The sequence below is a fragment of the Marmota monax genome, unplaced genomic scaffold (assembly GCF_021218885.2).
Source record: "Marmota monax isolate L192 unplaced genomic scaffold, Marmota_monax_Labrador192_F-V1.1 WCK01_AAM20220418_F8-fsc00004, whole genome shotgun sequence".
NCBI classification, from domain to species: domain Eukaryota; kingdom Metazoa; phylum Chordata; class Mammalia; order Rodentia; family Sciuridae; genus Marmota; species Marmota monax.
In genome coordinates this window covers 25,543,821-25,559,296 of record NW_026692881.1, presented here as the reverse complement: position 1 = coordinate 25,559,296, position 15,476 = coordinate 25,543,821, and the positions used below count along the sequence as shown (strand labels likewise).

Below are 15,476 nucleotides of genomic sequence, written 5' to 3'. Positions count from 1 at the left end.
TGCCCCTTTTATTCTAGGAGCTTCTGGGGAATTCCCTGCTTGACATCTAGGGTAGCATTGTTCACAGTGTGATCAGAGAACTCTACCTGCACTGAATCACCCCAAAGCCCTGCTAAAATGCACACATCTGGGCCCTTCCCATGACCAGAATCTTCACAGAAGAGGGCCAAGAATCTGTATTTCTAGCACGTTTTCCAGGTGATTCTAAAGCATGAGCCCAGATTCCTACCACTACCTAGGAGGAGAGTCTATATTTGCTATTATTATTTGAAAGGTAACTGGTCTCGAGCCAGATAGGGCCAAGGTTTGTGTTCAAGTGGCCTGACCTAGTGGGGCACCGTAAGCAGCAACTCCAGTGTCTAGGCCATGACAGAGGCAGGGGCAGTCTGGAGCTGACTTCCGGGGGGAGGTGTGGAAACATGGAGGGGGGGGGGTTGTGTCAGGGCTTCACCCCAGGGGACTGGCTCAGAACCATGCTGTAGGGCCCACAGGATCAAAGAGCAGATAGGAACACCCAGGGATGGGGAACGACTTCAGGGCCTCCACACTGCTCAACTCCAGTGGCCATTATTGCTAGAGTCCAGTGTGGCTGGTGCTCTCCAGAATTGTGCCACCTAGAAAAACAAACAGGCTGCAATGAGGCACTGGGGGCGTCCTGGAGCCCAAACTTAGGGCAGCAGAGTGAGCTCTAGGCCCATTCCCTGCTTCTGCCAGCTAAGGGACAGACAGCAGCTGCAGGGAAGAATGCTTCTTTGGCTGAGAACTGGAGGGATGAGCTCTGCCAGAGGATGGTGGCCATGGGGTGGAGATGAGGCAGGGGTGGGGGTGGAGCAACAGGTTCAACAGGAACTTTCTTCAGGTCAGCAATCTGCTCTCAACAATTACAGTAAGCCCCACTCTGCCCTCTGGGTCCATCTGCCCAGCCCCTTCCTATGAACTCAGGGACACTCAGGGAAAGGCCTAGAGAAGGATCTAGGTCATTTGAAGGACTGGTCAACAGAGTCTATCAGATTGGCCTTATTTTGCTGAAAGAAATGGTTGAGCTGGGCACGGTGGTGCATGCCTATAATCCTAGTGGCTTGAGAGGCAAAGGCAGGAGGATCATGAGTTTAAAGCCAGCCTCAGCAAAAGCGAGGTGCTAAGCAACTCAGTGAGCCCCTGTCTCTAAAATACAAAATAGGGCTAGGGATGTGGCTCAGTGGTTGAGTGTCCCTGAGTTCAATCCCTGGTAGAGGGAGAGAGAGAGAGAGAGAGAGAGAGAAATGAAATGGTTGAGAAAGAACTTAAGAACTCCTGAAATGTGGAGGGTTGATGTACAGAGCACAGGTTGCAAAGGCAGATGAGATTTGGTGCTTTACAGAGTATCAAATGCTCTCACACTAACTATCTAACCTTGGAGGGGAGTAATGTCATTACCTTTTATGCACTTAAGGAAGCAGGCCTTAGAAAGTCACAGGGCTAACAGTGGCAGGATGTGGCCTCTGTTGGCCCTGCTATGTCCACTACAGTACTGGCCATCAGATCTTCATTTTCATGGTGCATGGAATTACCAGAGATGGCCTGATTATTGTGCAGGACAGCTGGGTTCAGTCACCGGAAGGCTGGGGTGCACTGGGGAGCAAAGCTAGGGGTTTGTAAGAGGCCAAGAGATTGTGTGCCTGAGCTCTAAAAGGGACAGCAGCCTCCCGCTTCTTCAGGCTCATTCTCCAGAGCCTCGCCCCTGAGAATCTCTTATTCACTCTGGTTTCCTAACCAGAAGTCTAAATGGAAGCTGTTTTGTTCTTTTTGTTCAAGACTTTAAATATTCATGAATCAGAGAGGGACCAGATCCCAATCTTTGAGCTGAGTAAGCTACCCACAGCGAAATGCTGAAGGACCCCTGCATGACATATGGCCACTCACTTATAAGCTTTCAAATTCTCTTTATTAAAAATCTTTTCCCACTTTTGTAAAAACAAACACGTTGCAGTCAGTTATACAAATCAGGAAAAATGGTGACAATTTATAAGACACTCAACAAATTTCAATACTTTACAAGTTCAAACTTAAATTAACTAGTATTTTTCTTTTTTCTCATCAACTCACAAAACAAACTCTGGTCCAGTTCAAGTATAATCTAACAGATCACTACCTCGGACTGTCCAAGAATGGGAAACTCTGATATTAACAGCTGCTGCTCACACCAACATCAAGTTCACCAAATCCTTTGGGAGTATTGTCTGAATGTATTTTATTCCAGGTGTTAACAGTGAAAAGATAATGACCCAGGTCTTCGGATGTATTAACCCAGGGCACAAATGAATCTGTTGCTCAAGGTAGCAACCTCTTTTGAGCTACCCTTTTGGAGAGACACTTTGAAATGGTTGACAAAAACACTGAAGAAACGCTTTACAAAAGAAATCATTATTTTCCTGGCTGCCTTTCATATACTGCATTGTATGTGACATACATAGGAATAAAAAGTGCAAATTATAGGGTCTGTGACGGGCCATCCCAATGGAACTGTATAAAAATAAATAGAAATAAATACATGTGTGTGTGTGTGTGTGTGTGTGTGTGTGTGTGTGTATATACACACACACATACAAGTACAGGATCTCAGATGATTTTAAACTGAAGGTTCTAGTTGAATGCAGAGACAGACTCTCCTCTCTCTCTCTCTCTCTCTCTCTCTCTCTCTCTCTCTCTCGGGGGTTGTCCCCAACTTTCCAATATGAAGGTCAGTCTACCACAAAAGGAGCCATTGCATTGTATGGGGACCTACCATAGGGATTTCCACAAGGACACTGCAGGGGTGGAGGGCCAGGGGATTTAATGAGGTCTGCTCCTGCTTTCTGGGGATAAAACATCCAGTTTCTCTAATAACAATGCTCAGCTCTAGCCTGTGATAGAAGACGTAGGCTCTTCCCAGGAAGATTCAGTGAAGGGGCCAAACTGCTGCTCCCAGAATCCTCTTCAGTGGAAATAAAGACACACAGGATCAACAGTTTTCTGAGAAATGGCTGGTGTTCAGAATGCTGGATTAAAACCTGTGGGGTGAGCCAGGGGTACAGTCTGGGCTGAGTCATAGCCTTCGGGGTCTTTTCTATTTGAGATGCCAACCTTCCTGAGGCCTCCTAGGCCTGCTGCTGGGCTCTGGTTTCTTGCTTCTTCCAACCTCTCCTCACCACTCCTGTCCAAACTGGTCTCTTTTCCTCTGGTAAGTGCCTTCACTCTTCTCTCTTCACTCAGGGACTGCGTGCCTCAAGGAGTACGCGTGATCGGCTTCCATTTTTACATTTGTTTCTTCTGTACCTCGGTTTCCTCATTGATCACATGTCAGCGTTGAACTAGATCATTCCACCTTTCTTGCATTAGTGCAGAAGACAGAAGGTGCAGAATAAGGGGGAAAATAAACCCCACATAATCCCTGCGAAGTCTACCTGCCCACATGGAGGAACAGAAACAACAGGAAGCTCCCAGGGGACAGACATCCATCTTTCTTGTCCCCACCCAGGGCACTAAGCCGTGGAGGCGCCTTCAGGGGAGTACCTCATCTCCTGGAAAGGGCACTGGCTCTCTTCTTTCTGGGCTCCACTCGTGGCATTAGCAGAGCCTCATTTATTCCAGCAATGTCAGGCTGAGACCCTGCATCCTATCTGGGGCCCGAAGGCACTGACCCCATTGGGAATAAGGGCTCTTCTGTTCTTCGTAATGTTTTGACCTCAGAGTCTGTACATCTGGTCAGCCTGGAGCAGCACTGCATCTTCTGCCCAGCTGGAAAGGACCCACCTACAAATACCTGGCAAACCTCAAGCCACTCTTCAGTCCTGTGGCCTTCTCTTAGCTCCCCGCCACAGAGGGATCATTTTGAAACCTCCCCACTTGTGAGGTCCCTGGACCCCCTGAGGGCAGGCACCCAGGGTGAGTCAAGGACAGATGCCGGTTCCTGGTTTTGGCATCTCTCCTGCCAATGCCGCGTGGCAGAGGCCAGCTGTTCAACCAGAGCCCACATCAGTTTGCTGTTCCAACTGAAGGGAGAAGACACTCCTGTCCTCGTTTTTAGTGAAAAATGAATCTATACCAGAATCACTGTCCAGAATAGAACAAATCCTGACAATCTCTGAAATTGAGAGGTAGGATATAACTTCAGAATTTATCAGAGCTTCAACCATGCAGGGCTCTTTTCTTCATAAAATCAAGCTGATTTTACTTTAAGTCATTTCAATCTGGTGGATTTCTAGAAAAACTGCGAGGAGAAAGAGCTATTTATAATAGGGACTTTTCAAAAAAGTGGGGTTCAGCCGAAAGGAGCGGTTAATGAAGCCACTCTCTGCTACTGTCAACTGATTCTCTCTAGTGGCTCCTCTCAGGACTGGGCTCCCCAACACAGGACACCCAAGGGACATAGAGATGCCAGGCTGAGACTCTTGCTGCAGATTCCCAGAAAGAACTCTCCTGACCCAGGGTTTCCATTAAACCTCTTCCTTGCATGACTCAGTCTGGCCTGACCTGTTATATCCCATCAAGAATTTAAACACTCTGAAAATCCCTGAGAAGTTGGATTTTATGAAAAGGAAATGATTCTTGGCACAGGAGGAAGAAGATGGGGGAGGGAGCAAGAGGAAGAGAGAAAAGCAAATTGAACGATTGTGAGAGAGAAACTGGGGTCCAGAGGGAGAGAGTTGAGGGTGCCTTGGCTCATGGAGACACTTTAGGGGTTTTTAATGAGTCTCAGGCAGCGTGCACTGCCTGGTTTTTCTTCCTCTCTGCTTTAGTCCTGTCTGGGAGGCCCAGCCTCTGCAGGCCTCCTCTTCTACCTTCCAGCAGCAGCAGCAGCAGCAGCAGCAGCAGCAGCAGCAGCAGCAACATCAGAGCCTCTTCCTTTCAAAGTGCGGCACGATTCCGCCGTCCTCAGGCCTGGGGCTGCCTGCCCCCTCTGTCTCCTTCAGGCCCTCCTCTGCCAACTGCGACAAGTATTTCTGTGATGAGGAAAGAGGGACAAAAGAGGCAGGGAGATGTCAGTGGTGACCTGAGGAGGGAGGAGAGGAAGGGGTGAGTGGACCACCCTCTCCTGTTGCCAGTTACTTGTGGGGCTATAGGACCCCATTATGTTAGTTTACAAATAATGTGAATCTCTCATGGAAAAAGTACAAAGTGTAGATGCAAACCACTGCCACCCTGATCTGGCACCAAGCTCTTTCTAACTGCTTGGCTTACACACACTCCTGGAGGTCCATGATGGATTGAAATGGGCCCATCTGCTCTGCGGCTGGGGGTTGCCTCCATGGCTCACAAAGTGCTCACAGCTAATGCTCTGGCCAAGCACCAAGAACCGGCTGGGGTTGCTGGTTCTGGAGTCCATGCAGAGACACAGGACTAGGAGAGGCCTGGGACCCCAGCTGGGTCCTCTGACTGTGTCAGGGCACAGCAAGGACTGTGGGAAGAGCTCTGGACTAGAGGTCAGAAAAGGTTGGTCCAGCACAGAGGTTAAATGTTAAAGGCTCTGCCATCTGGTGACCTACGTTCAAATCCTGGCTCTCAGCAGGCAAGTGACTGAATATCCCCGACAGGTGTGAAGTGAAGGTAACAGTGGGGACCTGGCGCAGGACTGCTGTGAAGTCCATGAGAGGCAACACAAAGCATTTGGCATAGTGCCAGGCACAGAGTGAGCGCTCGGGAATATCAATCTTTCTCATTAGGGGTGCTAATGATTTGGAGAAGTCCCTCATCTTCTCTCAGCCTCAGGTTCCTAATCTGTTGAGTAGAAGCAATAGTTTTTCCTCACCCCTCCCCCGGGATGAGACTGTGGCTTTTGGAGGTGGGTGCAGCCTGACAGGGACAGAGGCTACTGCAGGTGTCTGTGGGCCTGGTTGCTGCTGGGGAGCCTGGTCTCTCCTCTGCTTCAGCCAGGAAGGGGAGGTGGCCAATGGAGTGCAACGAGTATGGGCCTGCTCCTCTCCGGGTCCTGGAGCCACGCCCATGTCCACTTTCTGTCTAGTGCAGCCTCCACCTGCCGTTGCACACCACTTTGGGTGGATTCTCTCAGTGCCAGGAGTGGGGCATAGCAGGGGTGCCTTGGAGGGCATGGAGGCTCCTTCCCCCTGCTCTCTGCTCCAAGCGTGATCCGGCCCTACCTCAAGGCCTCCTGTTGGGTGTTAACTTTACAAGTTGCCTGACTTAGGTGTCAGCCAGCACCTGCTGCTTGGGTCTGAATTCTTCACTATTCACATGTGTAATTTGGAGTTGGACAGATGGAGCTGTATGGACAGAGACATTCTAAAAAGGCCACTGACAGAAACCCTATCCAGGAGGACTCTGGTGGAGGCTTCCAGCTCCTGACAGATGCTCCAAGGAAACCTGAACTGTGGTTGGTCTGCATAATGGGCTTAGCCAATGTCTGCACCGGGTGGCTGGGGACCACAGAAGTGGTTCTGGCTAGCTAAGGGAGGGGAGTCTGCCTGGGGTTTGGCACAGAGGCCCAGAACACAGCATGGTCTACTGCCCTGCAAACAAAACAAAACAAACAAACAACAAAAACAAAACAACAAAACAAAAATAGGCCCTGGCAAATCTGAACTCTCTGAACGACAATGACCTCGAACTGCTTGGTGTCTGGGAATGCAGGATAAAATAAAAGATTCTCCCATCAAGGTATCAGAACTTGCTGGAAAGATTGTTTAAAATGCAAATTCTTGAGCCCAGCCTAGTGGCAATGAGAAGGCAGGTGGCAGGGAGGTCCAAGGAGATGCACTTTTTAAAGATGCCAGCTGGGACACAGACTAAGGTTTGGGAAAACCAAGATCAGATGATCTCCAGGACCCTTCCAGCCCTGCCATTTCATAGTTCTCATTGTGTTGGGAAGAGGGCAATGATATCTTCAGACTGGATGACTGTCCTCAGTTGGCTCTGTGGATCCCAGTGTGAACCCCCCTTCTCTGGCCAACTCAGGCTTTATCCCCCTACTTCCCAGGAGAGGTGGGACCTGTGGCTGCCTTGGTCAGAGCAGCTGCTCTGCTCTCCAGAGGGAAATCAAGAGGCTTAAGCGGCCTGAGTTTGGGCACAGCCAACGACAGTGATTTACAAATGCTGACTCAGGCCGTGAAGTTACATGTCTCTATTTGCAAGCCCAGTTAATACAGTAAAAAGAGGAAAGTGACTAAGAATCAGGCAATCTAGGCCCAGTTACTTACTATCTGCCTGGCCTTTGACAAATCATAGGCTTCTCTATGAGCCTGTATCCTTGTTATAAAATGAGAGTCAACCCACATCTGAGGTTTTTTTTTTTTAATCTTTTTATTTTTTGGTACTAGGGATTGAACCCAAGGGCACTTTACATGAACTACATCCCTAGTTCTTTTTTTTTTTTTTTCTTAATTTTGAAACAGGGTCTTGCTAAGTTGCTGAGGGTCTAAGTAGCTGAGACTGGTCTCTATCTTTCGATCTTCCTGCCTCAGGCTCCAGATTTTCTGGGATTACAGGCAAGAATCACCATGCCCAGCTGAGTTTCTTAACACAGGATGCATATTCCAATTGTCTGGGGAAATTTCTCAAATTATATATTCCTGTCCACTCCCTGCCCTCAACTCTACTCAATATCTGACCTAGTACATGTACTTTCAAAAATATTGTCCAGGAAATTCCTGTTCACATCCCTGGTGAAGTACAACCAGATAAGCCACTCTAACAATTTAACTGAAATAGTGATGCTTGGTTTGGAATTAGGGTGCAGATGCTATGGGGCTTGGAATTAGGGCACAGATACTATGGGGACTTTTTGAGCTGAGCTTGTAGAGTAAACCACAACTTGCTGCTTATAGTAAAAATGGAAAGTTCCTTGAGATGTTCATACCTGTCTGTTCAGTTGCTAAAACCTAGCCTGCACCAGAAGTTAATCATGAAATCCCCATTCAAACAAAATCTATATTAGGTAGGTCTACATTATAGAACACACGACCATAGTTCATTGATTTTTTAAAATACGTTAACATCTCTGAAATCACAATGCCTTTTACAGTTGATGGAGTCTTACTGTTGAATTTGCAGTATAGCTTTTTCTAGTTGATATCAAAAAGTGGTGTCTTGGGGCTGAGGATGTAGCTCAAGGGCAAAGTGTGTGCTTGGTTTGCTCGAGGCCCTGTGTTCAACCCCTAGTACCACACACATAAACAAAAACAGTGTCTCACAAATGATGGCAGATTCAATTGGATGAAATATGGTATATAGTATATTTTCATATGTAATCTTTTCATATACTATATCCATATTTATTTTAATTTATTGTTTGTCTCCTACACTAAAGTGGAAGCCCCTTGAGGACAGGGATTTTTCTGTTTTTGTGGCTGTATCTCCAGTGTCAGGTTCATAATCTGCCTGTAATAATTACTGGCTATCTGGATGAACATTAACTGGAACACAATCATGTTTTTCATTCTAGCAAAGAGGGCTACCTGCACAGTGGAAGAGAAACAGAAACATACCACCATAGTTCATTGATTTTTAAGACACCTTATGGTCAGTCCAGGTGTAGCTAGAACCACCAGGTCTGGTGGAAAGAGGTCAGCCCCAGCCTTGGGCCAGGAGACTCAAGCTATTCTGTCTAGCTGGGGAGGCAGCTATTTAAAAAGCAAGCCCAAACGAAAGATGTTAAGTACTAAAGGTGAGACAGATGCTCTGGGAGCCACCGGGTGGCATGGCCTGGTGTAGTCAGGGGTTATCCACATGGGAGGAGGACATAGAAACTCACGGAAGCAGACCTGAAGGGCCTGCCTGGGGAATGAAAGTCTCTGTGCCTTGGGTATGCCTCGTGGGTGGGAGCAGCAGTCAGAGGCAAGCAAGGCCAGAGACTCTGGATGCCTGGCCTGAGCACAGAGAAGGGGGAATCCCAGAGAGTGCTGAGCAAGGAAGGCCGGTGGTTACCTGTAAGTTCCTGTAGTGGACAGCGCTGCGACAGTGGCTCACCTTCGCCGCCTCCTCGCTTGTGTAGAACAGCCCACACAGCTTGCAATAAAATCCAGTCCTGGGAACCACAAACTCCACACCTGAGGGAGGATGGGGAGGAACAGGCAGGTGTTAGGAAAGTGGTAGGAGGCCCTGGGTCCAGTCAGCCACCCGAGAGATCCAGAGCACGGAGCTCCACCTCACTTGATGTTGACCTTGGCTGGTTCCCTGGCTTCTCCAAGCCTTACCTCAGTCGCCTCATTTGCAAAACAGTCACAAAGAGGCAGCCCCTGCTTCCTTCGTGGGGTGGGGGTGGGGGTGCTGTGGAGGTAGGGGCTGTGCTCCACATGAGGTGGCGAGTGCTTAGCAATCACATGCTCTGCGTCTTGCCTCTGGGAAGCCAGGCAGACTCTCCTACACCAACTTGCTTTCAGGGAAAGATGGAGGAAGGACGTTTCTGATATTTCATTGCTTTGGGATTTCATTTCTCCACACTATACCCTTCTCTGAAGCTATTGTGACCAGGATTCTGAAAAAACAAATTCTCTCAATTTTGTTTATTTCAGAAACATGTTCATTAAAGAAAAATGCTTAAATAATTAAAAGTGAAGGGGAAAAAAGATCACCCCAAATCACTCCACCCAGTTTCCTTTCATGTGATTTATCTCCATGTAGAGCCTCTTTCTTTCTTTCTTTCTTTCTCTCTCTCTCTCTCTCTCTGCACTTTTAATCATACCCTACATGCAATCCTGCATCCTCCCTTTGTCGCCGACAAGTGTATCTTACACATTTTACCACCTTCTTCCCATCTTTACATCTGATCCATCAGTCAACGGCATTTCCTTTGTGATTTTTAAAAATATAAGTCCTGGAATTCTGGGAGGCTTTTTGATACAAAAGACACCCCCCCACACACACACACACACCCCAACCACAGTGAAGTGACAGTGTCACAGTCAAGGGATTCATTTTTGAAGCAACGGTGGCTAGTCCAGCTTCTGTGAGGGTGTTTGGGAGGTCATGGTTTCCCTCTTGAAGACTTGGTCAGGGGAATGGAGCGAGCCCAGGTCTGAGAGGGTCTAGGCCAGATAGAGTCTATGCAAATTGGGACAAGTTAGCTGAACCCAGGGCCCAGTTTCCTGTCCTGAAAATCAGGGTCAGAAGAACACACACCCTGTGTCCTGTGCTGCAAAGCTCCATCAAGACAGCAGGTGTAAGGATTGTGACAAGCAGGACCCCAGGGGCTAAGGCTCAGGCTCTCGGGTCCCACCTGCAGGTTGGGGGACATGCTCTATGTGTGAGCAGATACCATGGCTCCTCTGCTAAGGTAGGCAGAGCCAAGAGATCAGGCACGCTGGGCAGAAGGGAGAGAGGAACACAGCTTCTCCTTACAGGGAGAGAAAGGACAAGCTCCCACTGATGAGGGCTCTGAGTCTACTCCTGACCACAACCCCAGCTGCCCCCCCTCACTTTCCTCCTCTGAGCTAAGTGCCTAGGAGACCCTGTCATAGAGAAGCAGCCTGGACTTGTAATTAGAACTTTTCCCATCTCAGAATAGCCACTTATTAGTGCTAAGGGACAGCCCTGACAGAGAAGAGGAGAGAGGGAGAGAACCCAGGAGGCCCCTGGCTGCCCGCGGCCTGCCTTGACCATGACTGCACTGTGGTTTGGGCCCTGAGGCCTCCTCAGCCTGGGTTTTCTCTCACTGCCACATGGCTGGCCGGCAGAGCCCCCCCACACACACACGAGTCGGCAGCAGTAGTGAGCAGGTGTCCCCTTAGGTCCAGCTGCCCAGAGGGGGCTGAGTGTCCTTCCCCTTCTCCTTCCCCCAACCCTGACTGCAGAAGGACTTGTGGCCTTTCCTGGGCCAGCTGTCCCCTCCACCTCACAAATAAGCTCCTGCTGTTGCTGAGGAAGAGCTTTAGGCAAGGCCCGCCTCCTTCCCCCAGGGCCACCTACAACAGGGCTGGCTGCTCCTGGGGCCCACACAATCCACGGGCAGAGGGCTTTGATCAGTCCCATCCTCTGTCCCACACCAGACCCTGCAGGCCAACAGGGTGGCCTGGAACAGAGCCCTGGAGTTTCCACTGCAGGCCCTGGCCAAGCCTCTCAGTCCCTGTCTTGAGACCCCCAGAAGGGGTGCAGCTGCCTCAGGAGTTCCCACAGAGCCTGAAGCAAGAACTGAGCTGGCAGCTGCTGTGCCTTGCAATCTGAGCTGCCCAGCTATCATCTATGGGGTTCTGGGTGAGATTTCACTTCAACAAAGGCTTCCATTGCCAAAAGGCGGGCGAGGGGAGACTTGGAAGAAACCACAGTACAGTGGAGAAAATATGGCATTTAGAGTCAGATAAGCCTAGCTCTTTTACCTACGCTGTGTGACCTTGGGCACATTAATTAACCTCTCTGAGCTTGGTTTCCTTATCTGTAAAATAGGAATAATCAGACCACATATGATGCCATGGGAAGCACCTGTCAGTTTTCCTGTATTCGTTCGGAAACACATGTTAAATATTTCTTCACAGAAGCCAAGTGCCTAATTACTGGCCCTCTTGCCTGCCCCCACCCTTCCCCAAAGCCACTGAGAGAACTAGATCTACAGTTTGTATCAACTTTCTTCTCTGGCCCCGCCCAGTAGGTTGGATCACTGTCCAAGGACAGGGAAAGAGAAGCTAGGGCGGGAGAATCCCCCAAAGACTGGTGGTCCACTCAGATTAAGTGGGAATGATGCAGGCACCATGTGGCCATACCACTGCTTCAAGGGGCCTCTAGAATGTGGGATCATGGAGTGGTCAGCACCCCAGAAACACGGCTGTGGCCCCAACGTGCTCTGGAGTCACTCAGTCCTCCCAGTTTTCAGCCTCTGTTAAGTACAGTCATTAAAGCTGCATTTGCCTTCTAATAATAGCTCCTGGCAGGGTAATTATGACTCTGCCATCCAAGCGAAGCCTGGTGTGCAGGGAGGGGAAGCTCACTTTTTATCCGCAGTGCTGTTGGGTCCTGGGAAGAGCAGGCCTTGGCAGGCTCCGTCTGCCTGGGGTCACACAGAGCCTGCCTCAATCACATGAGCAGCTCCCGCCCCAGCCACGCCTGCCCCAGCGTCTGGCAACAGGACTGACCTCCCTTTCCTCCCAGTGGGGTGCCTAGTCCTTGGCACCCCTCATTTCACCTCCCTACTCTTCTCAGAGACAAAATCTGAAAATGATGTCACCTCCCTGGAAATCTCTCTGCAAGCAGGGACCAGTCTTGGAGGGCCAAGGGTTCACAACCCCAGTAGGTAGGAAGCATAGTAGGTCTCAAAGACTATTTCATGAATAAACAGTCACAATAGATAACCCTTAGTAAGTACCTCCTACTGGCAGGCACCAAGCCCTCACGCAGATCCGTTCCTTCAGTCCTCAAAATAACTCTGTGTGGCAGGTTTCTATTACTGTGATTTATAGGGGAAGAAACCCAAGCGGAGGTGAAATGAGTTGCTCTTTGTCACTCAGCCATTAGGTGGTAGAGGCGGGATCTGAACCCTGGGAACCAGACGCCACAGTCTGTGCTCTTAACTTCTGCACAGAAACTGCCTTTTGAACACTGCACTGTTGTTGCCTGAAATGATTCTGAACCTACATGTTAGAGATAACTCTTGCCCCTTTGGAGGACAGGAGGGCAGGGTGGTCAGAGAGCAGACATCCTGAGTTTGAAGTTGAACTTGCTGTATGAACTTGAGAAAGTCTCCAGACTTCAGTTTTCTCACCTCTTAATCACAGAAAAATAGAATCATGTCGGTTCTAATGAGCTAAGGGGCCTCTAAGCTAACTGAAGACAATCTGTCTCAAGCAAAAAACAACCCAGACTAAGTAAATGAATCAACAGAATGTGATGTATCCACATCCGGAAGGCAGTTTTCCTCAACAACAAAAGAAACAAACTATCAAAACTCTCCTCCCCACAGATGTATCTTCTTATTAGGGGAAATAAAAGCAGATGGGCAAACCTACAATATACTATAGGGTTTCCTTTATATAAAACTCTAGAAAATGCAAACAAATATTTAAATGTCAGAAAGCAGATAAATAGCTGCCTGGGGACTGAGGTGGGGGGCGGGGGGTGATTATAGGGAATCTCAGGAAATTTGGGGGTGATGAACATGTCCAGTACCTTGATTGTGGCGATGGTCTCACAGGTACATATACATGTCAAAACCCATCACACTGCACCTTTAAATATGTGCACTCCATTGTATGTCAATTATACCTCAATGTAACAATTTAAAAAAATGGGATATCATTTTCCTTGTAACAGCCTGGCCAAGATTGCAAGCTAAAAACACCAAAGTCGGCAAGGAGGTGGGGAATAGGAACTCTCCTTCAAGGTGAGTGAAAACTGATATCATCTTTTTGAAGTGCAATTTTGTAACAATTATAAAAATTTTAAATGCAAATACAGATGGCCCACAGCTCCCTGTCTGCTGCTAGCACCCAGTCCCACAGCAGTGTTGGCAGCCATTCAAAGGTGACGGAACAAGCACATCTGGAGGGCAACAGGGAAAGAGGTGAGAACGTGGTTCTAGAATTTGAATCCTGACTCCAGTCTTTGCCAATCGTTAGTTTTGTGAGTCTGCATCCCAGGTTCCTGAACTGTAAAGTAGGGATAAAGACATCACCTGCCTCACGGGTGTTGTGAACAGTTTAAGTGAAATAGTACATGCCAAGGATTGGAAGGCTGTCTATAGGGTGAGCAATGACAATCAAAACAGTGATGACAGCGTTTCATCATGGAAAGAAAAAAATTAAAAAAAAAAAAAAAAAAAAAAACATGGAAGACAACCGAAACGCTCACCAGTGGAGGAAAGAATCAACAATTTGCGGCACGGGTTTTTAAGATGGAATATTTGCAGCCGTTAAAAAGCATGTGTTCTCTGTGTACTGACACAAAGAGATCTCTGAGACCCACTATTCAGTGAAGACAGCAAATTATGGAACATGATGTGAATAACATGATCCTATTTTGGTGCGAGAAAAACTATCCGTGGGCCTGACAGTGGCTGCCTGCAGGCTGGGAAGAGGCTGGGGAGATGAGCTAAGGCCTTGAACACTGACTTCATGTGGTTATCAATGTTTGAATGTGTTTCAATAATCTTTCACAATTTCTGTAATGAAAAAACAATAATACAAAGATGAATTACAAGGTAGAAGAATTTACCTCTAAATTTTTGCTTGTGTCAATTGAATTTCAAGTTCTTGGATGACACAAGACTTGGGGTACACCCTCGATGGGTTGCCCCACCGTGCCCGGTACAGTGTCGGGGAGCATCGTGATTCATTCTAATGTCTTTTTTTTTTTTTTTTTAAGTTTCTGCCTTGGGAGACGCTGTGCTACAAATTAATCCCTTAAAAAAAAAGAAAAAAGAAAAATCTAATTCTTCATGAGTGTACAGTACACTTGGCAGAAAGAATCAGTGAAAGCTCTTTTGTTTCTTTTTAAAGGAGAAGAAAAAAAAAAAGGAGAAACTTGGATGGAAGGGGTGAGCCCCCATCCAGATGAGCCCTCCCCGAGTGGGGCCCTGTGGTCATGGATGCCATTGGCTCATGGAGCTTCCTTGTGATGCTTTCCCACTGACATCTTCCCAAGCTCTTCCTCTAAGAACTGCTGTTCCTCCGTGTGTTGCTTTCCAGCCTGCCAGAGTCCATGCAAAGACTCAAAGATGATGAGGCTGGAGTGAGTCATGGTGGCATCAGGGAACTCAGGGAACTTTCTTTTTCTTTCTTTCCTCCTTATTTTTTTCTCCCCGCTGTGGATTGAACCCAAGGGCACTCTATCACAGAGTCCCCAGCCCTTTTTATTATTTATTATTTTGAGACAGCTTCTTGCTAAAGTTGCCAAGGCTGGACTCGAACTTGTGATCCTCCTGCCTTCGCCTCCCAAGTTACCAGGATTACCAGTGTGCATCCCCACCATGCTTGGCCCAGGGAACTTTTTAAAAGTACCGTTCCTCTTATCCTGAGACGCTGCCTAATTCTCCCTTTAAAAAAAAAAAAAGTGTCCTAGGTGGTTCTATTATCACACTTCCTCCTGCCCTGTCCCCATTTCCACCCTTGGAAAATCACTGATCAGGTCCGATTCCATGTTACAGGTGAGAAAACTCAGGCTCAGGAGGGTATGACTTGTCTGAAGGCACACCGTCACCAGTAAATGGAACAGGAAGGACAAGGACCTAGGCCTCTTTGTGTTCAAAGCTCCTTTATCAACCCTCTGTCTACTCTGCCCCAGTCATAGTCTAGTCAGCGTCACTGAATGCCTCAGACAGGCTGGTCCTTCAAAGAGAAAAACTGTAGCAGTATTCAGGGAGGTCAGGGACAAGGAGAAGATAGCTGCAGAGGAGTTTCATTTCTGTTGATTATGAGGAGGCCGCTGGGCCTCCATTCCCTGCCTGAACAGGGGCTGGATTTAGCCTCTCTGGAGGTCAAGAATAGAGCATTCTCTGACAGGGAGAACAGTGCTGTCCAGACCTGGTCCCATGGAGTATCTGGTCTACTGCGGGCACCTGAAATCGCAAGAAACCTTAAAGG

At 48.2% G+C, this 15,476-nt stretch overlaps 1 protein-coding gene across 4 annotated transcripts in view; it reads right to left on the bottom strand.

Annotated features, from left to right (window-relative positions):
* Positions 1-1,902: 1,902 nt before the first annotated feature.
* Rbm20 (RNA binding motif protein 20) overlaps positions 1,903-15,476 on the bottom strand; it is a 181,785-nt gene continuing 168,211 nt past the window's right edge. For all 4 annotated transcript variants that reach the window (XM_046450427.2, XM_058581300.1, XM_058581301.1 and 1 more), the window contains 2 exons: positions 8,899-9,020; positions 1,903-4,961 (listed from right to left, as the gene is read on the bottom strand). In XM_046450427.2, coding sequence (XP_046306383.1) covers positions 4,851-4,961; positions 8,899-9,020 — 233 coding nt within the window. In that variant the 3' untranslated portion in view covers positions 1,903-4,850. The remainder of the gene's footprint in view (positions 4,962-8,898; positions 9,021-15,476) is intronic.